We start from the raw sequence: 27,898 nt of genomic DNA, 5'->3' as shown, positions 1-27,898 counted from the left end.
GTACATGTCTTTCTGTGTGTCTTTGTACGTGTGTTTCTGTGTCTATGTACGTGTGTTTCTGTGTGCGTACGTGTGCATACGTGTACGTGTGTTTGTGTGTGTGCGCATGTGTGAGTGCGCGTGTGTGAGTACGATCACCAACCTGTTAAGCAGTCAGGAATCCAGGAATGGTTGTTTGGTGCCAGGCAGTCACAACTGTTTTCATTAATAGCCCGGTTATGACTGGTGACATTTGGGTGCCTCGTGTCCATCATCAATGTGTAAATCTGCCAAAAACACAACAGACAAGAGAATATCAGACACAGATTGTATACTTCATTGACCTTTGACCTTTGAACATTTGCATTCCCTACCAATTCCAGCCCTATTGAAAAAAGAGTCCTTTGCTGTCGCTTGTTAGTTGTGAATGTTGTTACAAACTTATCACACCATAATTGGATAAGAATTGGTCAATTATTACAAACAATTCAGACCTTTGAAGGCCACTATTACTTTTCTTATTATAAGTAAGTTCACAGGAGGTCATTGCACATACTTTGAAGTTTAAACTGCTGACACTAGAATAAGCGATGAGTGTGAGTCACGCTACTGTTTATATCAACGTCCTAAATTATTATTTATTACGCTTGCACAAACTGACTTTCTCTACTGACAATGCCTGCACTCTCCAAGCAAACTCAAATCAATGTTAAATATTCTAGTAAAAACATTCTGGAATCCATCTAGTTTATTAGGAATCCTTTCAATATTAAGCGTGTTGTACTTATTTTTGGTACCATTGGTACCATTTCATACGTCCAATAGAGGCCTTCACTACCAGGTCATGTATCACATGCTTGTATATTTGTGACCCTGCTTTCCAGCCAATGCCAGAGATCAATGATAAAACATGGAAAGTACGTTTATTTTTCTAATACTAAGAGTCTAACACAAAGAGTGTAAACAGCTACGCTGTTTGGGTCCTTGGCACACTCTTGATGCCAAAGACAACAGCCTCCATGGAAATTTAGTTCAGCCAACTGAGGGATATTTTTGTTGTTTGTTGCGGGTTCTCCCTCACATTTGACTTATCATTGTGTCCAACTTAACCCTTCAATGAAAAAAATCTAAGAAAACAAATAAACCATTTGTAACCTCCCCTCAAACACACACACACACACACACACACAACCCCACACACACACACACAAACGCACACAGTGTTGTTTGGGGTACGCCATGCGTCTCCAGTCGTGTAGGGTCAGGCCTCGATCCCTCTGGCGGGGTTGACGGGAGAAGGGAGGCGGTGGGCTGAGATCTGCCAAGCTTTTGTTTTCTCTTTATACACAAACAGCATCCCACTGTCAGCACTTCATCCCTCAAAAACTCACAGAAAAGGAGAGAGAAGAGAGAGAGAGAGGGGCTGGTGGAGGGGGGCATATCTTGTACTGGAAGGCCGACCCCCAGCCGGGGGGGGGGTGACCCATACTCTCTCTGAGCACTGGGAATGTCCTACTGGCTTTTTTTTTTTTTTCCTATTCTATGGACATTTTTGTACACTCCGGGAGTGTCGAGGAATGCCGGCACCAGAGGAGTACGGTGGACACCGAAGGCACCGGACGCCACCTCTCAGTGAAGCAAACAGCATTTTTTGAGGCAAACTACCCAGTCTACGGCTATGTACGGAATCCAAGAATGAAAAAATACATATAAAGAAACCAAAAGCACCCCCCCCCCCCAAAAAAAAAAAAAGGAAACACGTTTAAAACACAAAGCATTCTTCCCTCTTTGTCCCGATGTCGTGACATTAAGGTCGGATTACACGGTGACTGGCAGGGTAGATGTTGTGTTTTTACGGCCGGCACTCAATCTCTTACCCCGTTAAGCCATGCTCTGGGGGGCATTAACCGCGGGTTACCACCCTCACGCTTGTTCTTCTCCCTCTCTCTCTCTCTTTCTTCCTCTGTCTCTTTTTCGTGTTCGCTGAAACTCAAGACGCTCTCGCGCTGATAATGGGTTTAACAGGTGCCTTCCACAGAGCGCTCGGCAGATGTGTGGCAGAGCCTCGAGGGGAAGATACCGCAGAGGATCGTCTAGGGTGGCCGTGCCGCCCCCACCAGAGCTCACCTGGAGGTGCCCCCCCGGAACCACGGCTCTCACCTGTACTTAACCAGATTTTTTTTCCATCTCGTGTTCCCTGCAGCCCAGCTGATCCACCCCCCCCCCTCCCAGCCCCTCCCGCCCCTCCCACCCAGCACATCTTCTCTTCTCGTCTCACAGGTCCCTCCCCCCCTCTCCCCATCTCCCACGGTAGTTTCCACTACAGCGCCATACCTTTCTGAAGAGTCACACTCTCGACACCCTCAATGCACAAGACTGCACCAGAATTACCCTCTTCTTCAATGTTGCCTGATTGAACTCGCAGCCGACGAAGGGAGTTGCTCAAGTTTGTGACCTGTTTTTTTCCCACCTTGATGATACCAGGAGTGTTTCGGCTTGGTAGCCTTTCCTCCACGCGCCAGATCAATTTCACACCAAATCAAAATGAAAAGTTAACAAAAAAGTACCTTTGAAAAAGGTTGCTGACATCGTGACGCTGAGAACCGTTCCCAACTAAAGGCAAACTCCATGAATGTCAAGCACCCACAGATAAGCGTCAAACATCCCTTTTGTAACTAAACATGAACGGGAAAATCTAGGGGCCGTAGAGGGGGAGCTGAGAGCAACACATCATCCTATGAGTGAGCATCAGGGAGGCAGCGATGCGTGGGGGGGGAGTCGGCTGGAGGAAGGGGAGTCTGTCGTCAAGGAGGATGGACAAGGAGTGGGTGTGGAGGAAGAGAGGGAGACCTGAGCGTCCCCGCAGGGCTGAGGGGGTAGGGGGAAGGAGGCGAGGGGGCGAGGAGGTGAGGAGGTGCGGAGGGGGGGAACCCCCCCCCGGCCTCTGCTGCTGTCTGGGTGGCAGATCCACAGGGAACCGTCTTAGGGAAGAGCATCTGGCAGGAAATAAATACAGTCCCCGAGGCACTCCATGAGCCAGAAAATACAGAAAACGATGAGGAACCCACATGCAACGGAGAGATCTCAAGTAGTGACGCAGTTATGATTCCAAGGCACCGCGCAATGACGCGGTTGCGATCGAAGACGAATCACTCATTAACATCTTAAAGACTAATTCCATCCAGATTGAGATTGTCCCTCGGTCCACTTAGCAAAACACGATCCCATTTATCAAAAATATATATGTAAATAAACAAAAGATACTTAAAAGTGCCTCCAAAGTGCACCTCAAAGCCAGGGGTAGATGACATTTTGGTCCATTTAGCAAAGAGGACCTCATTGACGTTGTCTCTGGTGCCGTCTGTTTATGTTGACATTAGCGTGTCGTTGTGTGGGCCGCATTCCATCCGGTCGTGTCTGAACTTTTGCACGACGCGTTGACTAACAGATGGAGGCTGAGGCCAAGGACGAAGCCGTCTCAATGGCTTCCCTTGTCTGAGGGCCGGCTCACTCACTCACTCACTCCTCGTCCTTCGTCCAATGATATTTGAGAGGGGGGGGGGGAAACCAATGGCATGGGGTGCACAAAGAGAGAGGAGAAGCGGCCACTTTGAAGAATCCTCATCATATATGTCATTGTCAAGAGTTTGGTGCCAAAGTAAACTTTGAACACCACCAGCCAACCTCAACCACCAACAACATTGCCCCCTAAGCGGCACAAACCAAACACGAAAACACAAAACACAGCTTTTAAAGAACACATTCAAGAATTTTCTCCCCCCCAGCAACAGCAGTTTCTCCCAAACGTAGCTTATCTGGCATAGTGATCCTGCTCTGTGGGTTTGTCAATCACAGGCCAAGGAATCTGCCTAGGCCACTACTCCTTGCCAATCGAACGATGAGGAGGAGACTTTGAAGCACCAGCCAGTGTTGACAAACCTGTTTAAGAGAAGACTGGCGTTGGGTTGTAGAAAAAACTGCTTTCCATTTGTGTATAATTATATTTCATGTGGCTTGGATTCCTGGGCATTCCATTTTTTTTGTTTAGCGTCAGCCTATGTTAATGCATTGCACCGATGCTCTTGAATGCCTTTGCATGCATGAAGGTGAATGAGTTCGATAATGTCACCTGGCACAGATTTCCAAACGTCTTATATAATTAATACTCTGCACTGATAATACCAATTTAACGAAAAGCAGAGTACCTTGTAAATGAATGAGTAGAGCTGCAAGAAATGCATTGGCATGGATTCTAAGCACGAATATCCTCTGTTTGGCGGAAAAAAATGTTTGAAGGAAAAAGGCTAGCAACTACTGGATTTTAAATCCAACAATTGTTTTTGAGACACACATGATGCTTGGAAAAGACATGCTTTTTCCCCTCTGGGATTGCATAATCATGATAGAACAGGAGTTGTATAAATCATGCTTTACCAAAATTGCCCAACTGTGCAAAAAAACCAGTGGTTGAGGTTTAAAAGTAAAAAAAATAAGCTGCGTGACTTGCAATATTAAATAGATAAAAGTATCCAACCCCAAGAATGGAAAGATTTCAAATTGCATACAGAAACATCTTCAAATTCATATTCTTCTTCAATTTGAACGGATTAAGCACTTAGTAGTGGCAGGCATGAAGTAAGTCGAATATACCCTTAACCCACGCTATGACACACACTGCCCACAATTAAACAAGCATGCACCGCACAATATGAACTGATAAACAACCAAAACACACATAACCCCAAAACAGCCAACAGGGGTATATGAGCACTTGTCTGAGTCCATTATCTCTGGGAATCTTAAAGTAATATTATTCTTATTTATTTTGTCCTCTTAACATGACCACCACGGCCCCCTGGATAAGGGCTAATTGAATTTCCAGCCGGGGCCCAGTCATGAGAGGAGGGCTCTTTGGAGCCGAGCCACACTGGCTCCCCTGCCAGGATGTAAAGCTAGCAGGCTTCAGGGCCGGCGCTGTTGTGAGGAGCCCCGGGCATCACAATCTGTCAATATTCGGTCAATATTTTCATATGGCTTCCTAAAACGTACCTTTTTTTTTAGTTAAGCTTTAATCACTTAATACTTTCCTTTCCTTGGTTGAACCCGACATCTCTGTCGTTCTATTTTTTGTGTTCTTCTAAACGCATTTCCTGTTGTGTCGTTTTTGTTGTGAAGCACCCAGTGTTACTGTTTAGCACAAAAGGTGATCTGTAATAAGGTTTGGACGCAACACATTTTTCTGACTTCATCTTCTATTCTGCCCTCTATTGTTAATGTGTACCTCTTGCTGGCCTTTCACGACCTCACCAACCTATTAAATCCAACCATGGAGCTTACATGACTGAGCGTTTACAGGCCAGCCGAGACTCAACATCATGATTGTGAATACAGAGATTATCTTTTTATTACTCAGGTGGGATTCGGACAGGTCCTGTGAATTAGGTACAGCAATTACCGACTAACTCCCACATGGAAGCAGAAGGAGATCCATACTAACTTACAGATGTCAACGTATATCAAATATCTCAAATCCTTTTAGCTGCAAAGAATCCATCAGTTGGTTTTTAGTACATTTAGGAATTATACTTTTATGTACAAATAAATGTAAATGAATACCCTTTACCTGAATGACACGCCCACTCTCTCTAGGGTCTTTAGAGTGAATTGCAGACACAATTGCCTTCTTGAAAGATTGCCAGAGATAGTTTCTATGTCGATTAAGTTATCTTTTTAAATTTCACTAATGGTCTGTCTCTGTCTTGTCCAACTGAATTACCACACAGCGAGACACAAACGCAAGCAGGCATCGTGCAAAACTCTCTGTAGAACCAGGTGGAAACGCCTGGAGACAATATACACACTATTCAATCAAATAGTGGGATTTACTACCAGAACAAGGTTGAAAAAAATGTGTCCAGATGTTTTGCATCTGGGATTATATTTGTGTAGTGTTCCAGAATTGAAGCGGAGCCAAGGGTGAGCTCACAAGATGACTTTATGATTGAAAATTCCCAGATCAGTGTTCTAATTCTAAAACAATATCTCTTGTCTTGTTCTCATCCCTATATAGAACGAATGCATTAGAGATTTGAATCTTGAAGGGATCATATTAGTGTTGATTCTAGTTTATAGTGACAGGTTGTAGATTGCATATTCCATATAGCAAATATTGAGTACAGTTGGCCATGTTACAGACCACAGCTCATCTGAATCGACAAACCCAGCCAATCCGCCCGGTTGCTTTGACCGATTGCTCTTAGCGGAGGATCTGGATCAAACACGGTCAAACACAGGGGCCTTCGTTATACAGCCTGCAATACAGCAGGACCAATTCGGACAGTGCACCACATTCAATGGTGCCGGAGTATTCTTTGGCCTTTAGTATGCAAACATACCATAGAACCCCCCCCCCCCCTTCACCATCCCACCCTGTCCGAGTGAACCCTCAGTGGTCCCTCAGGGTTGTCCGATATTAATTCAGGGAAAAGCCCCCCAGACAACATGGGGTCGGGGGATTGGATGGAGTGGCGGTGCTATCTGGACGTGAAGGTGGACGTTCGCGGCCCGGAGCGCACCAGTGCCTAACGTGATTTTCCGGGGGGATGAAGGAGGTATTTCTTCATTGGGAGGCGGCGCCGCCGCCGGCGGCCACTAAAGGTACAGTAGATCTGGTTCATATTAGTCCATGCTGCACCTCACCAGGCCTCCACTACTGGCCGTTACACACATATATGTGCTCTTACAGACACATACACACAGCCCCGGTAATCAGAGACACATTTCAGCTGCAGGGTGGTAGGGGCTGTGCGCGCGCGTGCGTGCGTGCGTGCGTGCGTGTGTGTGTGTGTGTGTGCGTGCGCGTTAGCGCGTGTGACAGTGACTGATTATGCTCCCTCACTTTTTTTTTTCCACATCTTTTCTTTCTCTCCTCTTTGGTATCCTAGGGATCTCCGGGACCCAAGTGTCTAAAAAAAAACAGCATGTTCATCTTCATAACCCCACCCCCGCCCATCCAATCCATACTACAGCAAGATTTAGATCCCCAGTCCCCCTCGCCTCCAGCCCCCCAGCCCCGGTCCTTTGCTTTATGTTAAACTGGACATATTTGGATCATTTATACTATTTATTCGTATTTGTCAGTGTTAAAAACCTCTGGGATGTACTCCGGCTGCGCACACACACCCACACCCACACCCACACACACACACACACACCCACACACACACACACACACACACACACGACAACTGCATGTCTGCTTTGCAAGCAGGCCTACCGCTGTTTATGGAAGAAGGCTTAGGACGAGGCCAGTTTGTTAAGACAAGAGATGTTTATTCTTGAACAAGAGACCGGTTACCAAACAGGTGTCACACGCTCATTTGGTGTGGTTATCAACGGATTTGTGAACAAAAACACACTGCCAGTAAAAAAAATATATGTTCAAATAAAAAAAGGTAGACATTGTTACCGCCCTCTGCTCATCCCTCTGGGACTAAATATTTGGCAATACCGTGAGAATGTGCGGTAGATTAGACCAGGGTCTGTTTGATCCATGGAGAGTCCTTATGCAAACAGACGGTGGATCTGCTGAATGTCTCGCAGGTAAACGCAGGTCACCGCGGCGAGACCCTGTGAAGTCTGGGCTCTCTGTCGTACAGCGCATGTTCTGTACGCACCACTAAGTGAACTTCGAGGTGATGAAGTATTTGTATGCCCCCGGTGTGGTTACCACAAAAGATATATATATTTATAGTCCAGCGGCAATGATCCATCCTTTAACAAGGCCATCATGTGATGCACTTAGACTAGCAACAAGCATGTGAACATGAACGAATAGGTGCCCTTAAATGTTTCTAGTTTTGGAAGAATACATTTTTTGTGATTCAGATAACCACGGTAATAATCCCACAAAAATACTACCATTTTTATATAGTCGTCATACTGCCATTACCCCTCACGATTAATGCATTACAACTGAAAGGAAAAACTTTTTTTTATTTTCATCTTCCTTCAACTTTCCGTCACCAGTCCCTCCATAGTTCCAATCCAATCGCAACAGAAACCCTACAGCGCCTTAAATTGCTTCGACTTCTGCCAACGGTCAACTCGTTGGTCAAAGCCACGGAGCAGGTTGAGATTCGGGGCGGCAGACAGCTGTTAGATGAAAGAGCCAACGCTACCCCAATCTAACCCAAAAGGGAGCAGCTTCTTGGACAGGCGTGTTTGTAGCATTGTTCCCCTTGCACCGAGCACATATGCACAATCTGACAGGTTGATTTTTGTTTTTACAGAACGGAGCGGAGGTCCCAGGACCTGCTGTGAAGCCGTTTGTTCTTTCTCTCCTGGTACTTAATCAGGGGCTGTTTCTTCCTCGCCTCTTCCTCTCTCATCTCAAATCCCTTGCTGTCCTTCCATCCATTAGCGTCCATGGGGGTCGCTTATGCGATCCCTAGCAGGGATAGGGTTGGTGAGGGAAGGGGGGAGGGGAAGGGGGAAGGGGAAGGGTACGTCCAGGCGATGATTTGGCTTCCCACAACAAAGTCAAAGACATTTGCCTCTGCTTGCGAGCTTCTACTCACTGTTGTGTCAAAGTTGCAGACATCCAATTCCAATGCTCTCTTTCTTAATTCTGGGGATTTTAACCACGCCTCCTTGTCTTCCACTCTCCCCCACATTCACCCAATATGTATACTGTCACACCAGAGACAAAATAACTTTGGATTTGTTTTATGCCAACATCAAAGATGCATATAAATCAATACCCCTACCCATTGGGCCGTTCTGATCATAATCTGGTCCACCTGACCCTTGGTTACATACCCCTAGTAAATAGACAACCAGCAACTAAGATGTACATAAGGAAATGGTCTGATGAGGCAAGCATGGCGCTCCAAGACTGTTTTGACAGTACGGATTGGGAAGTACTGTACAGTCCTTCAGGGGAAGATAGATAGTATGACAATTTCTGTGTGAATAACACAGTACCTGGTTACAATGTTTTACAAATAATAAACCATGGGTGACCCCTGACCTGAAAAACTTGGTGAATCTCAAAAAAGGGCTTTTGCATCTGGGGATAGAGAGGAGTTGAGGAGAGTGCAGAAAGATGTGAAGAGGGGAATAATCAGGCGAAAGGAAACCTACAGGAGGAGATTGGGGGAGCACTGTGCTCTCCCCCTTTCTCTTCCCCCTGTACACTTTGGACTTCAGATACATTACAGGCAGTTGTAACCTCCAGAAGTTTTCTGATGACACAGCCATTGTTGGCTAGGTTACAAAGGGGGATGAGCTTGAGTATAGGGTGGTCATCACCCGCTTGATGATGACCACCCAGTAAGACAGAGGAGATGGTGATTGACTTCAGCCGTTGAAGGCACCACCAATTGCACCAGTGACCATCCAGGGAGGCGACATTGAGGTGGTATCAGTCTACAAACACCTGGGTGTTCACCTCAACAATAAACTGGACTGGTCACATAGCACAGATGCCCCGTACAAGAAGGGGCCAAAGTTGTCTCCATTTGTTGAGAAGATTGAGGTCTTTTGGGGTGTGCACGCCACTGTTGAGGCCTTGTTATGACACTTTTGTTGCATCTGCCCTTTTTCATGCAGTAGACTGTTGGGGTTGTGGGTTCACTGAGAGGGACAGGAAGAGACTCAATAAGCTGGTGGGAAGGGATGGCTCTGAACACTGGAGCCCGTTGAGGTGGAGGAGGATGTTGGACAAAATGGCATCCATCATGTCCAATTCCTCTGATCCTCTCCGCGAGACAGGGGCAGGGCAAAGCATTTCCTTTCGTAAAAGTTTTCACCCAACATGTAAGAAGGAACGTTTCCGGAGGTCTTCTATTCCATCTGCCTTAAGACTCTATAACACATCTGTAATGAAATATTGTGCTGTCAAAAATCACTTCACCTAAATACTGCAATACATGAATGTAATTATGTGCCACTGTGCATGTGTAATTAAGTCTTTATTCTGTAGTGAAGGATCTCTTAGCCTCATTTATTGTGCAACCCCTAGGCGTGTACAGTTATGCCCTTATGGCATACCATTGTAATCACCGTGTGATTTTTTATTTTATTTATTTTGTTCTATTTTATGCATACATGTATTGGACACTTTATTTTATTATTGCATCTTTTATATTCCATGGGCTGCTGTAGCAGTTGAATTTTTCATGAATGGGATGAAATAAAGTTCTTATCCGATCTTATCTTCCCTCCGTAATTATCACAGCGGACACGGAGGAAGACTGTCCTCCTGAGTCGTGGCGAAAGCCAACGTCGTAAGTTCACGGGTGTCAGGTGCAATCAAATGTAATTGGCTTCCTCGTACTAAATTGTAGCACCTATTTATCTCATCTGATGCCGTCCACTAACAGGTCTGCTGTGGAGGGTGTTGCAGCATAAGGCCTTGAAGTTTTCATCGACTTCATCGCAGTGGTTCGTTGGCGTTCAGCAAGGATTTATTCATAGCACCGTTAACTCAAATTGTTTCCAAGTGGTCCCGGGATCACGTTGGAACGGTGCCCTTTCCGTCTTCATAAAAAAAGGGAGTTTAGCTTACTTTTCACGTTCCACCAGATGTTTAGCACCTTCTCCAAGACGGATTAAATGAATCCAGTGTTTTTTTGGGTTAAAATATAGCCTCATTTAAAATATGGCTTCACTTAATCAGTCTGCATTCTTAGCACTCCTTCAGGTAGGGGTGAGAAAAAACTGTTTTCATAAACACGGATAAGTCCAGGTTACGACGGACGCAGGCCGGGCGGGCCAAGGATTAAACAAGCCGGCGCTCAAGTATGAGAAAATATGGAGAGAGGGGGGTTATTATTACAGCCATATAACATCAATAAAGAAAGGTTATATTGAGCTGAACACCAAACAGACTGGATCTTCTCCTTCTCAAAGTACTACTGTGGTGGATTGACAATGGCCATTCTATGAGCCATTGTTCCAATCAAAGAAGACCTTCGTTCCAATCTAAAAACATATTTACATTCTGTGTTACTAATCCGCTGCTTAATCGCTGAGCTGCAACTAAAAAGACGGAGACTTAGCCAAGCCCGAGCCAAATGAAAGCCATCCAAACAGCCGGGCGAGCTCACAAAAATCGCATGGGCAATTTCCTCAAGATATGAATCAAGGTTAAAACAGGCAACTTCTAACACTGGATCATGAGAAAGGTTGGAATTGCCACAGTGTTAAAGTCTTATCTCGTGTGGAGACTGAGGGAGGGTCCTCTGCTCACAGCCCAGTGTGAAACGCTACGAGAGACTTTACGACATCCCGACAAAGCTTTGGATTGGGAAGCCCAGCTGGTTCACAACTGGCTCCGAGAAGAAACACAGTCGGCCTGTATGCCGACCGTCCATTATCCAACCATTCACACATTTGGTTCTTATTAAGGGGAAAACATCGGACAGGTTTATTGAGTCTAGTTGTAAAGTTCTCCGCTTTCCTCCTTTCTCCCGAATGTGATGTTGGGTGAACTGCCATTCAGCAGGGCAGACGCTTAAGCTTTGAATTCACATTCTCTTGGAGCAGCGGGCCTGTCTCGCCCCAAAGCATGTCTTTTGGTTTTTGGCAACATTTGTATGCTGTGTTTAGAGGCTCATTTCCGATCAGTGCTGCTGATATGTGCTGGTGCTCTTGGCCTGGAGGGCAGAAGTGAAAGCCATAATCACTGTGTGGTTTTAAATGAACACACATGAAATTAGTGCATAGTTGTTTGAAGATAACAGGATTATTGGCAAAGTAAACTCATCCTTGTTTCAAGACTCAAAAACCAGTTATTTTCTCTGGAACTGAAGGAATTCTAGCGAAGTTGAGTCAACTCATTGTTTCTTTTATATCCTTGGAACTGAAGGAATTCTACCAAAGTGTTTCTCTCTAGGGACCGCTCAGTGCTGAGACATGGCAGTGAACCGGAGCGGGAAATACTTCACGTTTGCCTTTCTTTCGTCTCCCGACCCCGTTGAAGCATCAGGTCTATTTGTCGTCAGTGAATGTCTTCTAATTAGGCATCGTGCTCAAGACTGAGGGAGCCCTTGACTGACTGGCTGTCATTCAGTGTTTCAGGGCTTTCACCTCCTGGTGGACACACACACACACACACACACACACACACACACACACACACACACACACACACACACACACACACACACACACACACACACACACACACACACACACACACACACACACACACACACACCAATTAGATCTGGTGTTGAAAAATAGCAGACAAGGCTCTAAACGGGGAGAAGAAAGAGAGCTCAAGTTGCTTTTTCCGAGTGACTGCACTCTGAGCGTGCTACATCTCCAACAGGAATAAATACCAAAGCCCTTATAGAGCCCCCTCACATTACATTAATTACAGTATGCATAATGCTTTGTCAAGTTGAACACACAACCGTCCTTGGAAAGGGTTGGGAGGGAGGCTGTAAAGTCATTAATCGTTCCTTCCGTTTTCGTTCCGACCAGACGAAAAGGCGACCTGACAAAGCGCATTGGATCCAGACCTTGTCGTTCATAGCGTGGAGGAGATTGATTCGTATTTTTTCATGCTTGGCCACTGGTTCAGTGCCTCAGGATGTAGCAGTCAGACATTGACAGCCGGGCTGAACAGAACCTGGGAACCACTACTGCCCCCTGCTGGGGCATCACCTGTCTGGATGGTTTGAATTTATTATTCGCACTTCATTTTTTGAAGCTAACCTGTGACACGCAAACTGCCTCAAGGTAGGTCTTTTTTTCTGTATTAGATCGACAGAACTTGTTTGACATGTATTTTTTTTATTGTCAAATTACACACAAATAAGTGACATACTTTGAAAGATAGCACAGCAGAAAAGTGGATAGAGTGGATATATATTGAAATGAAGTGAAGAGGAGCTGTTCACATCTCTTTTCATCCAGGTTGTTGGCAACTGGACAAAAGTCAAGCGACATCTGCACAGCTACAAACAATTGACTACAAAGTAACATGACAACATTTCCGGTCAACAAAGCCCAAACAGCATCAAAACCAAATAAAACACTGTTAGATAATAAGCTAAAGAGAGCTTTGCATGAAAGAGGATTCTACAAACTAAGTGACGAATTACAGAGCAAAAACTATAAACTGAAAGGGTTCTGCTTCATGTCAAATCAATATTGAGCGTGATTCATTAAAATAACCCATCGATGCTGCAAGCCTGAGATGAAAGAGCAGGCACCCGGGTTTAGTTTAATGGAAGTGGTCAGCAACGGGGTCACATGACCACCTGTACTCGGTCTTTCAGCCATAAGGCGATCCGTGGCGTGAGATTTCATTTGCTGGAAAACCATCTGGTCGGCATGAGAATCCTGTTGTCCCCCGGATGTCATGGTAACGAGCATGAGGAGGAAGTGTGGACGGGGAAGGCTGGGTTGTGATGGGAAACTAATCTGGACAGAGCTACACAAATGTGCAGCAGCAGCATGAGAAAAAGAAAAAGAAAAATGGCCTGAAATCATGACTACAAAACATCCCTTCTGGGTTTAATTGAATCATCGCTTATGCCGCTTTGTTCCGGGTTGTGCTCCGTTTGAAAGCTGGGCAGGCCAACGCAATAGCTGCACATACAGACTTATGGGGGTTCTGTTCAAGCCTTTGTCGTGTCCGAGATGAATTAGTCCACGAATGTCAAATAGGAGGCTAACATTTGTACATGTCACAGAGACACAAAAGATACAACTGCAAGAACATGACCCAGAAAATGGAAAGTGCAGGGGGCTATGTGCTAAACGACAGTGCCTCCGCGGACAAATCAATGCCTTCTCTCAGAGCAGCCCTCTTATCCTGTTAGAAAAGTGTCTACATTATGTCCAGTTCAGATGCTGACTCCCAGACATTTAGTAAGACAGTACCAATCATGGGGGAGAATTCTACACCAGAATATAGACCACGAGCTTGAAACTATGACAACACAAAAGCCCTAAAAAGATCCAACAACAAAAAAACAACGTGGGCTAGTAAGAAATGTTTTGAAAAACATTAAAAAAAAGGGAACCACTTGGGAACCAAGGAATCATTGTTGCACTGGGAAACGCATCCCGCATAAAACTTGAATTAATGGACTCCCGTGCTCCCGAGGGCCGAACCAAGTACAAATGAGACAGACGCGAAGGAGTGTGTGCGTTTGTGAAAACACAAACGTGTTTGAGTGTGTGTGTGTGTGTGTGTGTGTGTGTGTGTGTGTGTGTGTGTGTGTGTGTGTGTGTGTGTGTGTGTGTGTGTGTGTGAGATCAAGAAGGAGGGTGAAGGAGTATGTGAGGATAAATCCCTAGGCAGTTTTGGAGAGAGACTAACAGGATAAGAGGGCTGCTCTGAGAGAAGGCATTGATTTGTCCGCGGAGGCACTGTCGTTTAGCACGTAGCCCCCTGCACTTTCCATTCACCCAACACAAGAGAGAGAGAGGGAGGGAGGGAGGGAGGGAGGGAGGGAGGGGGCGAGGGAGAGAGGATACTCGGATGGGCGAAGCATCACGTCGCTGGCACGGCCCCGCACCACCTGACATCACATCAAAACGTGGGATAACACACGTCGGGGCTCGACTGCATTGCTCAAGGATGTAATTAATCCGTAAGACTGAAGCGGTAGAATTCACTGCTATGCGTGTGCATTCTTGTAATCTTGTAACTTGAAGCATAAAAGAGGAGATTTGTATCTGCCTGGGAAGACTTTACCCTAGAGTGCCATAGAAGCCAACATCATTGTTTATGAGACAACGATTAAAAGGAAACTGAGGATCAGTTTCAAACGCACATGCCAGTTCATCCATACGATGTTTGACAGGGCTCCCCCACACCAAGTTCCGCTGTCGAAGAGCGTTCCTGCGCCGTCGTGCTGTTCTCCAACCTCATGCCAGACTCGTGTTTGTTTTGCCTCACCGCAGGGGGGCAGGGGGCTATTACAGCGACGCGTTCCATGTCCACCGAAACACCAAACTCAAAACAAACAAATCCCGCTCGGGCTTGACAGCAACGCAGGATCCAAATCCCCGGCTCTGTTTGGATGTGGGGGTTTGTTTTCTACCACTTGGATGTCCCGTGACCATATCCACTCAACCTCAGGTTCAGTCTCCCCCCCCCCCCATGCTGTGTTCAGCCGTTTGTCCAGGGGGAAAAGCCAGGGGTTGAGGAAGCTAACCTTTTCGCCCATACCGCTATAACTTCTAAACTTCCCAGCGCACAACTCTGCCTGGCTGTCTCTCGCCCAGTGGCCGCTGTGAAAATGTCAGAGCGGCCTCTGTTCCTCTGAGGGTTGAAATCCTATCTGATTTACTTCCCACCCCTCTTCGTCTTCCTCTTCTTCTCCTCTCCCCGACCTCATTGGCGAAGGCGCCTGCTTGTATTGCACCATGTTTCATTTAAATACCAAAGCCTAAGAGAAGGTGGCCCAGACACTTTAAAGGCCGTTTTCTTTTTAGTGTCGGGGCGGGGTGCGGGGGTCTCTGAAGGAATGTGACTGCTTAAGAGCTCCTTGATGAAGCAGCCCGATCATAGAGACACAATGGCTTCTTTGTGATGGGGGAGGGGTGGCAACCCTAATCTCTATCCCTTCGAGTCTATGTCCATTGAGTAGTAGACGATTACAAATGTCCATCTCGAAAGGAAAGTGAGGTACACCCAAATAAAGTGAGATGGTTGAATAGATTGTTTACATTTTTTACCACGCAGGACAACGTTAGCAGCCGTATGTTTGTGCTCGTTGACATGCAAACCACGTGAACATTTGTTTAACGTTTATGTGTGTTGCCAGTCATGTCAACAGTATGCAAGTTCTACTTCCCTATTAAAATATATTTCGAATAAAGTTCCTTTATATCGTAGTTGGACTGTCCAACAGCATTTATGTTTGTTGACCTTGCCATGGTGAAGGACCCATCCATTAGATAAGCTGTAGTAAACGGTAAATCAATAGATAAAACCCAGAATGATGTATGAGGCTACCTAAATGACTTCAATTTGAGAACATAAATCGGCCTTGGGGACAAAAAGAGGAAGCTGTTTGCATCAAAGTAATAGCCGTAAGTAGCCAAAACCCAAGATAAAATCCAGAAGGCAATAATCTTTTCAGTGGATTTATGTTCTTGCACTTGCAGGCGATGACTTGTTGATGACTAATGATTCAATCGGGCTTTGAAGGAGACAACAGGCCTTACATGTCACGTCAGAAAATTCAGATTTAACCTTATGCAACCAAGTAGGCTGTATTTCCAACCCCACAATACCTGCTTTGTAGATTTGCTTGCGTGTTGCGTCAATAACCACAGTAAGAGCCTTAGAGTGAAAGGCTTTGTAAGGACATTTTCATATTTTATTCAAAATACTAAACCAACATAGCTAAAGCCAAGGATATAATGGCTTCCTAAAACCTGTTCTATTTTGAATTAATCTGAACCAGCCTTGTCACTCTAAATTTCTTTTGTGTATGCTTTATGTTGGCGTGTAAACCATGCAGGCAATGTTTCACGGATAACTTCTAAAAGTACTGGATCTTGCAATCTAGTTATTTGATCATACAGAAGAGACCAGCTTTGTCTCTGATTGCTCCTGCAACAAAAGCTGGGCATGTTCATACACAGTGTTCATACAAGTAGGGGCCTACCTCATTGTTTCATCTCGAATTGACCTCTTGATTGTTGCCATAGATTTCAACATCTGAAAAAACATGAAAATGTCAAAGGATATTATATTTTACTTGTGAAAGTGTTCCTGCATAATTCCTATGTAAATGAATAATACAGGTAAAAAAGTTAAGTTTACGTTAAATATTTACTATAGGGCTATTTTCGGACGTCCTCCTCTTTTGATCGTGGTTTGGTTATGACACCCCTTGACCAAAGGCGTCGCTGTCGCCGATTTTCTCCCTTAAGTAGCAATCCTCCAAAAACAAGAAAGAAGGTCAACAGACCAAGATGGCAGCCCGCTGCGTCCTAGGGTCCATTCGGACATCCTTTTCGGAAATAAGACAGGTGGTCAACGTTGGCAGTTTTAGTTATTTAACTAGAGCATGTATTCCTCAGCTCTCGTTTTTTGGAAACACTCAGTGCAGAGGGATCCGGCAAGGCGAGTACTCTGTGGCTGACTGCGACATCTCAAGCAAACTTCCTTTGCTAGACTTATCGCTCTTCTGGTTTCAACGTTTTGTAATTTTGCACAATACATGACACTCCTCGTAATGACCCGATATTTATATGAAGTGGTTTGATTCATGTAGAGACTAGTGCTCTCCGTTATAGGCAAGGGCAGCGTCTTTTCTACCAGGAGCTGAAGAATGATTTGTGACGTCACATATAGCTTTCATTCATTGGTCGCCGGTGGGACATGTTTCTTCCCAACGTGTTGAAGGGTAACTTTCTTATTCAAATATTTTTATCTTGTCTTTCAGTGGTGGAAAAGCAAGAGGGTAAAACAATAACAGTAAGTCATTTTTGTATCTCTATTTTTAGAATTCATATGAACATTTGCACACACACATATAAACAACTGACTACATGTATAAGATATTGTAGTGTGTGTATAATATAATGGAGGACAAATGTATTGCCATCTCGGTCTGCCCTTGAGTTATGAGTGTTACAGTAGGTTTGACAACGAGTTCTGTCCCAAACTGAGCATTAGCCAGCTTAATTGTATTACCCAAAGCCCCTTGACAAAGAAAGCATTGCTCAAGGTAACAATAGGGTCAGGTCCTGTGACCATTTAACACTCATTTGATGCAGTCACCACTATTTCTTCTCAGAAAAAAAAACACCATTGTTTTGGGATGAATGGAAATAGGTTAAATCTGAAACTATACCACCCCAATGACATCACAGTCCGCAGTGAAAAGACCCAGAGGATACGAAAATGTTGATATAAATACTGAAACCTTCAAAATGTTTTGTCCAGATTGAGGGACACACCGTGGATGTGGCAGCAGCACCAGAGCCTCCAAACCCTGCTGCCAAATGCCCCATCTACAGGTGGAACCTGCAGAACAAATACGACTACACGGTGACTAAGACCCCATCGAAACAAACAAAAAATAAAGGATGAAATAAGATCATCTGTGACCGTGGACTTGACGTGACTCATTGCGGTTGCGTCCTCTCCCCCCAGGACGTGCTGCTGCTGAGCCAGTTCATCCGCTCTGACGGAGGGATGCTCCCCAAGAGGATCACCGGCCTGTGCCCCGAGGAGCACCACAAGGTGGAGATCTGCGTGAAGATGGCCCACCGAGCGGGTGAGGGGAGGACGTCCTCTGCTTTGTCTAGTCGTCGTGTTGTATTTCAATAGGAAATCCAGGCAGCACTTTAATACTGGGGTTGAGTCATGATCCGTGGCTGTTTAGTACACACATCGAGTGTGTATAATTAGCGGCATCTAGCGAAAGACTTGAGTAGTGAAATATCGTATTCTTAATTATTTTAAATAGTATTTATTTTTTACCTTGGAATGAGTATTTTTTATTTCTACATAGGGAGTTGGTCCCCCTCCATGGAGACGGCCATTTTGCAATGCCGTGTGTCTACAGTTACCCAGAACGGACAGACGGCTCTAGAGATAACTCGTTTCGGGCAAAGAGTTGTAGGAAGGAAGGGGCATGTTATCCCATGGCTACAACCCATCTGGGATACTTTTTTAGGGCTGCTGTTGTGCCCCCAGATACAACTTAATTCCACACATTGGACATTTAAGATTACTATAATAGAAGATGGCCCTTTTTCTCAGGCCACAGTCTTTTTTTTATTCGTGAAATTATAAAACCAAACTAGCCTCCTTTTTAAGCTGGTTTCGTTCACGTGACAATGTGTTCTGAATGTAATGTTATTTGTTTGTTTTTGATATCTTTAAATTATTATGACCGATATGATGATATTTGAATCACCTCTAATTATAACATTCGGGTCATTGTGTTCCCACTCTAGGCCTGCTCCCTGACCACAAACCCAAGCTGCCCGAGGACCATGTACCGAGGAAACCTAAGCCCCAGCTCAACAGGTCGGGGTCCGCCGTGTGTTAAATCTCCTTATTGCTGCCCTCTGCCCTGTCTCAATCTCAACACATCTGCTCTGTTTGCTTTTGGTGTATTTCCCCAACTGACGGACACCTCTCTCCCCACAGGTACCTCACCCGCTGGTCCATAGGCTCGGTGAAGCCCTTCGTCAGAACCGGTCTCAAATGGTGCAAGAGGCGCATGCCGGTCGGCGACCCCGCGCTCAAGAACAACGTACAGTACGGCGTCAGACCCGTCTATTTGAAACACTGACGAGACAGAATTCTAATCGACCACTCCCAGGACCAGCTTCGAGACCGTAGCATGAAGCACTCTTCATTGTGTGATTGTTTCAGTCTCTCTCAAAGTCCCACGGCAGAATATTTTTTTTCATAGGGAAAACCCAGTGTCTGGCCAATCACAGCCATGGGGAGAAGGTTGAAAGGGTTCTGCATCTGTATTTATTCAGCCTCTTCTCTTTCTTTATATTTTCTGGTTGTGTTTTGTTTATCAAGGGGCCTCGCCCGGGGAGTGAATGAATCATGCCGAGCCCCACCCAGAATAATTGATTTAGAGTAATTTGTCTTTCGAGAGGCTTTGAAATGAACTCTGGACTCTAAATTCACTGAGATGGCTTTTATGTGCACAGTAAGGTGGTGGTGTGTTGACTGTGTGTACGCCAAGCCGATCCAGATGTGCAAATAAAATGCGTCCGTTTACGTTTACTCTCTGCGTGTGTATACGGCAAAGGGTGCATGTGCATGTGAACTAAACCAAACACGACTTGGGAGGGACGGAAAATGTATGTCTGTGGCTCAATTTATTTTGGTTAAAGCGCAAACAAAAAAATAGTTTTGTGAAGATCCATTCCGATGACGCCATGAAGATCTCACACTCACACACGTACACACTCACTCTCTACCTCTCTCTCACACACACACACACACGTGGATAGGAGACGATATTTGTTTAGAGCATGAAGGGCAGGTCCAGGTTCTTGCAGCCGTACCCAAAGTAGACGTAGCCGTGCTGTGGCGTCATGGGCACGTGGTAGAACGTCAGACCCATCCACAGCAGGCTGCGGAGCACACACACGCTGCTGGCGTTCTCCAACTGCAGGCTCCACTGCCCTGAAAGAACAACCAAAGTCAATGGTATCATCCGTCACAAATGGTTTCTTTTACTGGCAGGGATACTCAAACGGTGGGTCTCAACCCACATGTTTGCAGACATTGTCGCAGAACGTATGCCAAACCTTAATCTTTAGAAAGAAAACCATGTATTAAGTCATGTTTCAATGGGTTTATGTTTCCTTAAGTTTAGCATCATTGCATACCGAAATATTGTTATCTTTTGGGGTCGTCACGTATTGGCACAAGTGGCTCCGGAGGCTCGACCAATAGAGAACCACTGACGTAAGGAATGCCGTGTTGCAATTGCTATCGACACATTTGGTTTCAGGATTGGCTCCAGTGAAACACCACTACATGAAGTGCTGTGCAGCTTGTTAAAGATGTTTGCCGTGCACGCCAGCTCCCGAATACGATTCAAAACGATTTCCTGCGTAAAAGCTCACAAAAACCCGCTGCAAAGCATACTTTAGAAAAAAAAAAGCACGAGAAACGATTCCTGAGAAACGCGGGGCCAGGAGTGCTGGTGGTTTGGAGTTAACAGAGTCTATGAAGTCGTTCTTTGGCACCTCATTGCACATGCTCCCCTGCTCCCCTGCAGTCAGCAGCAGCACCATGGTGGCCACACAGCTGGGCGCCGCTGGACCATAGCCAGCAGCACACAACACTATCTTTTCATGCCGATTGGGAATGTGGCTGTAAGTGCTGTAATGCCTGGCATGTCCGCTGCAGTGTTGAGTTAGATGGAACCAGCGGCCTTTTGACAGCCGTTCCCAGATCACTATTGGGGCTCAAACCACAAGCTTCAAACCACAAGAAGCAGAGTAGTGAGAGGATCCAAAAGGATAGAAGAAAGAAAATACACTCAGCCTATTGTGCTCGTGATGTGTTCTCAAACATTTTCTCAGGACCTTTGGGTGGGGCGATAAACACCAATGCGTGGTGAATGCATATTAGACACGGGATCTGTTTCAGTAAAATACACTCATTGCTATAAATAAAAGTCAAAGCACGGATGACTTTAAGACCTAAAACAAAGATGGGGTTAAGGGCGCAAGGTCTCTGCACACACGATACAGAGCGTGTTGACACAAGTGTCTCCTCTGTAACTGTATTCCAACAACACCAGTAGTGAGCTGACAGGGTCCGACGGCCTGTAGCGTGCCTCCTTCAAACCTGTGTGGCGTGCGAGACATAAATCAAGCCAAACTTCCAAGCCCTTCAGAGTCACCTCTGCGATACTGTCGTCGGGGGGGGGGGAAGCTCACAGAAGAAGGAGCTGAACTTTCTCTCGCTCCGAGGAATAGCACCTGTCTTTGGTTAGAACCCCCCCCCCCCCCCCCCCCCTCTCGCGTACTGTAGCTCGGGCCCTTCGCAGCTTTGCAGCGCCGACTTCTGCATCGAAAAACAGCTGTGTGATGGTAGCGACGCCGCCGCTGACAACAGCCTTAACTCAAAAGCACATGTGCATATACACACATATGCGTCCATGCCTAAGCTCCCCGTTATGTCGGGACAGCTGCTGGGTGTTTTAGTCACGGGGCCTTGGTTTTTTACTCATCGTTTTTTAACTCGCTGTGCACTCGGAAACCACCACAAAACATGTATTAAGTGTCTTCAGAAACCCCAAAAGATGTGACTGTAGATTTACTACGATGGGGGTAGCCACCACAAATAAAAACCAATGCTGGATAACCATTGGGGTAATACGTTATTGGAATACATTAGGAATATAAATACTTGGTTAAGTGGGGTCATCTCTTTCAGGGGGGGGGCGCGCGAGACGTGTCTCCAAAGCAGTTCCCATGCTTATTACGTTCTGTGTTCCTCCCACCGACGGGTCCCGTTGAAAACCCCATGATGATCGTATTACTCTATGTAATTTCTCAGTGTGGAACCCAAGGCCAAAACGATATCAGCATGTTGGCCAGGAACATTATGGAGGAAGGTTATTAGTCTGTTGCACCACAAGCACTTTTTGTAAAGCGCGAGTCTCCCCCGGGGGGGAGAATGCCTGCACAACATAATACTGAGAATACATATTCCATCGTGGGAGGACAGGCCGTCGTCTCGGAGCCGTCAGGCCAACAAACCTTGGTTCGGAAACTTCAGTGAGTGCCATGTTTTCCCCGCCGTTATCCCACGCACTGGCGCTTTTGTCAAGATCACACTTTCCAGGAAAAAAGAAACGTGCGTTGCTTACACACCGATTATTTCTTTTGCGTCCAACCTTAATTTCAATAACACAGCTAATTTGGGGTTAATGATGCATGGCTGCTGGAACACACTAAACGGTCCCCACACACACGACCGTAAACCGCACGACGCTGGAATGTTCCAACTGTATAATTTCATAGATCACAGGCAACCGGCTCAGAGCTTGTTTGGTTTAACGCAAATACTAGACCTCGCAAATTAGACCTCCCGCGTCTAGACCTAGACCGACTAGACGTGTTCGACCTCCCAAACCTAGACCCAGTCACGGCTGTACTAGACCTACACCCACTAGAGCTGTTAGACCTAGTCACGGCTGTACTAGACCTAGACCCACTAGATGTGTTAGACCTCCCGGGTCTACTAGACCTAGGCCGACTAGATCTGTTGATGGTGTTGTTTCTCTTTCTTCTGACAAATACTTATTGTAAGTCGCTTCGGATAAAAGCGTCTGCAAAATTGCCTTAAATGTAAATGCAAATGGTGTTGGTGTGTGCACGCGTTTGTGCGTGTGTGGGTCGGTGCGTGGCATCACCCTTTGGTACGTCGTCGCTCAGCGGGTCCAGGAAGTCGATGGAGGGGTCGAGGTCGGCCTGCTCCTGGATCAACTTCTTCTTCAGCTTCTTGGGTTTGGCGAAGTGAAGAAAGTTTTCCAGCTTCCCGGCTTCTGCGTGAGACAGCCCTGAGAGACGGAGAGAAAGGCGTGACAAACCACAGTACGCAGAGTAAACAAAGGATGCGCCGGTTCACAAGATAAAACATTTCATGCACGGATTCTGTAGAGAGAGAACGACTCCCAATGACGTGGTTTTGACCACTGGCCCTGAAAGCCTGTCACAATATAAATCCCACAGACATCAGTGTACCCTCGAAGCAGCGGTTGTTGTTCATGAGGCCCAGATGTGTTCTGTTGAACGCGCCGCGCGGTACCACAGACACCTCCTCGTCGATCAGGTGGACCGTCACCGCTAACCTCCTCTCCTCTGTCACCTTGATCTGGAACCACCATACAGGGGTTTGGGGATTATTCATCAACTACAGGACAGACAGACAGATTCATTTGTGTGCGTGTGTGCGTGCGTGCGTGCGCGCGTGTGTGTGTGTGAGAGTATTGGCTGTATAAAGTACAGAATAGTTAATATCAGCCCTAATGAATAAAAAAATAGACATATGTTTGTCGTGTGCGGGGCTTATTGGAGAGAGAACAGCATTCATTTTATGCTAGATTGGCTTTGAGGGGATATAAGCTATTATATATTATTATGGGTTTCTCACAGCAACTTACAACTTTATTAAGGTATTTGTAATCAATAAATGGACAAAGAATGAACAAAAACAAACGATTAAGGTCAAAAGAATTCACAATTAGTGCCAAATTGTGAATTCATATTTACTATGATTATGAATGCAGGACGCATAAAGTAATAAACGAACGATGGGTCTGAATCAGGACGGATGGGAATCAGGCCTTACTAGTTCTACTGCCTCCGTCGCCTCGTCTCCCTCTCGCTTCAGGGGATAGTCGGTGTACTCGTGGGAGGGATCCCCCATGAACCGACCCTTGGCGGCCCGGGACACCTCCCCCACCATAGCGTCGTCTGCTGGGGGCAGCAGGTGCCACTCCATACAGTTGAAGCTAAATGGGCGAGGGCAGACACGCACGCAGGCACGCACATGTGCGCGTGCACACACACACACACACACACACACACACACACACACACACACACACACACACACACACACACACACACACACACACACACACACACAGAGAGAGAGAGAGACACGAGTAAAAGATGTAATGTCTTTCCGCGATTTTAATAAATAATATTTTAATTAGGTTTCCAAGCTTACCTGTAGAGAAACTGTTTGTCCTTCAACTCATCATGTCCTTTCCCTTGGGCAATGAAATAATCTTCCTTTATTCCCAATATCTTGCCCCAGAACATGACGCGGTTGAACTTGTAGTTCTTCTTCAGAAGGACCAGTGATGTCTGGAGAGCGGCCCTCTGCTCGCCATTCAGAGCGTGGCCGCTGCCGGAGACAAGATCCAACGAGTAGTACAGCGTGTTGGAGTCCATTGGTTCCTTCTATTACAAAAATATAAGGGAAAAAGTGAGTGAAAGTGTGAATGGATATGCTGACAGAGCTCGTAGACGCTAACCGAAGCAATGAGCCTAACAACGTTGTCATAGCAACGCATGCTTACATTCTTTGCGCGTGCGCCATGCCCACGTGCGGTGATGAGTCGCAACAAACTTTGAGCTGATTTTGAGCACAACGAAAGCGACCTCGTTGTTTTTACAAAAAACAACCTCAGAAATAACACACACATATAAGTATCGTTTTTTTAGTAAGCAGTTAACAATCCCCGCCCCTTTTAAAGCAGGAAACGAGCGTCTGACATGTGGATCAGCACAGTGATTGATTGATAGAGTTGGCGTGCCGGGAAAATAAGTTCAATGCTGCCGACAGGATGGGACATCCCAAAGAGACAGTCTTGTCTCTTTGGGACACACACACACACACACACACACACACACACACACACACACACACACACACACACACACACACACACACACACACACACACACACACACACACACACACACACACACACGCGCGCACACGCACACACACTAGATCCTGTATGTTTCACTGTGGTCAGCATGACATCGGGGAATGGATAGGAGGAACGGGTCTCACAACTTGCTGGCTGTGACAACAGCAGTGACAACATCTGGTGTCAACACACAGTATTTGTGTATGAACGAACCCATGAGTGCCATAGAGAGAGCGAGAGGAGAGGGATGGGTTTAAGATTTTATTTGTTACACATGGATCATTCTTGTGTACCAACTGGTTATTTTAGACTACATGGCTGGGCCCTTTATGGAGGTCAAACTGTTGCTGCAGACTGCACATTGATCAGACATGCAACAGACACAAAACAAATAAAGTATAATTATTATTATCTCAGTTAATTTTTAGACGTTCATAAGTCAGGCTAATCGACCAAACGGCTATGGCCTCATCTCTCATCCAGCAGAGCTCTTATGGAGATGACATGAGGCAGATTAAATACCTTTAATAGCCAGGGTCGATTCGTGTCCAGGGTGCATATTGTACCAGGGTCATCATAGCACGGGGAAGCAGGCGAGGAAGAACAGGATAACATTGGAATAATAACTAACAGACTCTCTGAGGATGGACATAAAAGGAGGTCAGAAAGTCTCAAGGTATTCAGGAGCAGTGTGATAACAACCACTTCTCTGGTCAACGTCAATGCTGTTATTTAAAAGCACATCCATCAGGAGCCACACGTGAACCGCTGATGGATTCAGACCGATAGACGTTTACCGGTGGGCTCTTTATTCGCAGGTTGACGATTTATCAATTTAACCGCGAAACTTCCAGTGTACTTTGGGAATCCAAACATTTTTGGTGCAAATTGGACATGACGGATCATGTAGAACCGTCTGAAAAAGACAACACTGGAAACGTTTTTCGCTTTGGTCTCTGTGCGGTAGAGCAGAACTACACTCTGTTTTGGGACATCAACCCACTGATCCGTCTATGTATACCGACTTACTTCATCCGTAAGGTTCAACAGGGAGGTCAGCTAACCTTAAACAGCAGGTGGGTTCAGGTCTGGGGATAAACTGGGGGTAGCACGGTTAAAAAAACTGAATTCTATGGGCATCCTTCAGAGTGTGTGGGGGGGGGGGGGGGGGGGGGCTTTTCCCATGTCACACCTTGCCCGTTGCCTGTTTGGCTGTACTTCTGCTGGTGGCCTCAGGCAACAGGACCTCCAGCCGGGGGCAGGCGTTTGAGTGAGCCAACGGTGGGGAGGGAGAGTGGGACGACTTTTAGCCACTGTGTGACCCACTTAAATATCAATGTCATGAAGACACAATCTCTGGACCCCCAATACACAGACACACACCATGTGGAAGTATTTGGTAGGATTAAATCTGTTAACACAGTCTGTAGCTCCCCCCCACCCACCCACCATCGGTGACCCTCAGTAACCCATGCAAGGGGCGGGGTTTTCAGTGTCGGACCCTCAGCGCTTGGCTTCTGTGTCGGCCCCTGCTGCCCTGGGAACCTCACCTCCCAGGCGACCGCCGTTGCCATGGCACTAATCCCGATGGGACAAAAGATGGGAGCGCCACAGAGCATGCTGCTGCCGCAGTACCCCATTGGCTGCAACGATCCCACGCGATGACGTGATTGGCTGCAGCAATGTTTATATACAAATCGGAAGGGTCAGAGGTCACACCCATCAATCTTGGTGGTGACGCGGAGGAAAAAGTGTTTTAAGTCTTAATTAATACGCACGCGTGAATGCTCGAGCGAGTGAAACCAAACACAGACACACAGACACACAGACACACATACACACACACACACACACACACACACACACACACACACACACACACACACACACACACACACACACACACGTCTTCTTCCTAAGTTCATTGGCCCTTGTGGCCAGAATGAAGTGAGTATTAAGAAACAAGGGGCGAACAGGCTCAATAAAGAGTGTCTGGAGCGTAATGAAGCACAGGCGGTCACAATGCCAAGAATGTGTTAAGGGCCCTGGGTTCATTGGGTTTAACACCTTCACACATAAACAAGCAAACCATTGGTGTTGTGAAGTGTTTTGATTTGGGGTGTAGACTATCACGTAAATACCACAGAGTAAGGGCAGGGGATTTGACCGCATCTTACAGCACTGAGCGTATGTCTTAGCCTTCCGAGAACTCCCTGATCTCGCGAGTTTACATTCTGTTTCTCAGAATCAGTCGAAGCTCGGCCCTGTTGAAGGTTTTTTCCGAAAATGTTGAAGTCATAGAACCAATCAGTGCTCAGAGGAGGGAGCAAGGACTGTCACAGTCTGCCACATTTTCAGAAATATGGCAAGACGCAAGAGAAGTGTAGCAATCTACAGAGCAATCAAAAACCCAAACCGTTTTTGAAGAAGTTAAGGCTGTGGCCATATTTGGAAAGATTTTCTGCCAATTCATGGCTGAGTATGATTGTGAAACAGATACAAACCCTGTTTTAGCTTTAAAGTTATTCTTGGTGCTAACATGCACTCATGAACACATCATTTTGCTCCCACTTGACTGCATACCCAAGCATAAGGCAGTGACTGACATTATAACCAGCAATGGTGCCCTCCTCCAAATGTCCCCAAAATAGAAAATAGTGTTTTCTTTTCTTTAACTTCCATAACAGCATCAAAGATATGCACCGCTTTAAGAAAACCAGAGCGGCTGGTGCTGTAGCAGCCTCCATGTGAAGTGTGAACCTCTGAATTTGAGATGTTAGGCTTGGAAACATAACTGGGACTAGGCCAATTCTTACACACACACACACACACACACACACACACACACACACACACACACACACACACACACACACACACACACACACACACACACACACACACACACACACACACACACACACACACACACAGTTCTGTGGAAGTTAGAATAAAGCCTGTGAGTCTGAAGTATGAACATTATATCAGGT

At 46.0% G+C, this 27,898-nt stretch overlaps 2 protein-coding genes and 1 long non-coding RNA gene across 3 annotated transcripts; 1 reads left to right on the top strand and 2 right to left on the bottom strand.

The window, feature by feature from the left end:
* Nucleotides 1-148: 148 nt before the first annotated feature.
* On the bottom strand, nt 149-16,908 carry LOC115534648 (uncharacterized). Its single transcript, XR_003974346.1, has 3 exons — nt 16,781-16,908; nt 16,623-16,675; nt 149-266 (listed from the first exon to the last, which is right to left on the bottom strand). It is a non-coding gene; the product is annotated as an uncharacterized LOC115534648 (long non-coding RNA).
* On the top strand, nt 16,900-19,720 carry mrps18a (mitochondrial ribosomal protein S18A). The gene is made up of 6 exons (XM_030345769.1): nt 16,900-17,083; nt 17,406-17,437; nt 17,909-18,013; nt 18,119-18,242; nt 18,928-19,000; nt 19,124-19,720. The coding sequence occupies exons 1-6, from the start codon at nt 16,933-16,935 to the stop codon at nt 19,266-19,268; spliced, it is 630 nt and encodes a 209-aa protein (XP_030201629.1). The 5' UTR covers nt 16,900-16,932; the 3' UTR covers nt 19,269-19,720.
* A 76-nt stretch (nt 19,721-19,796) lies between these two features.
* On the bottom strand, nt 19,797-24,547 carry rsph9 (radial spoke head component 9). Its single transcript, XM_030345768.1, has 5 exons — nt 24,197-24,547; nt 23,813-23,975; nt 23,206-23,335; nt 22,875-23,021; nt 19,797-20,125 (listed from the first exon to the last, which is right to left on the bottom strand). The coding sequence occupies exons 1-5, from the start codon at nt 24,421-24,423 to the stop codon at nt 19,965-19,967; spliced, it is 828 nt and encodes a 275-aa protein (XP_030201628.1). The 5' UTR covers nt 24,424-24,547; the 3' UTR covers nt 19,797-19,964.
* Between the last annotated feature and the right edge of the window lie 3,351 nt (nt 24,548-27,898).

The sequence above is a fragment of the Gadus morhua genome, chromosome 21, assembly GCF_902167405.1.
Source record: "Gadus morhua chromosome 21, gadMor3.0, whole genome shotgun sequence".
In the NCBI taxonomy this organism is placed as follows: Eukaryota; Metazoa; Chordata; class Actinopteri; order Gadiformes; family Gadidae; genus Gadus; species Gadus morhua.
Note: the sequence above shows the minus strand (reverse complement) of the source record. Positions and strands in the feature narration are given on the sequence as shown.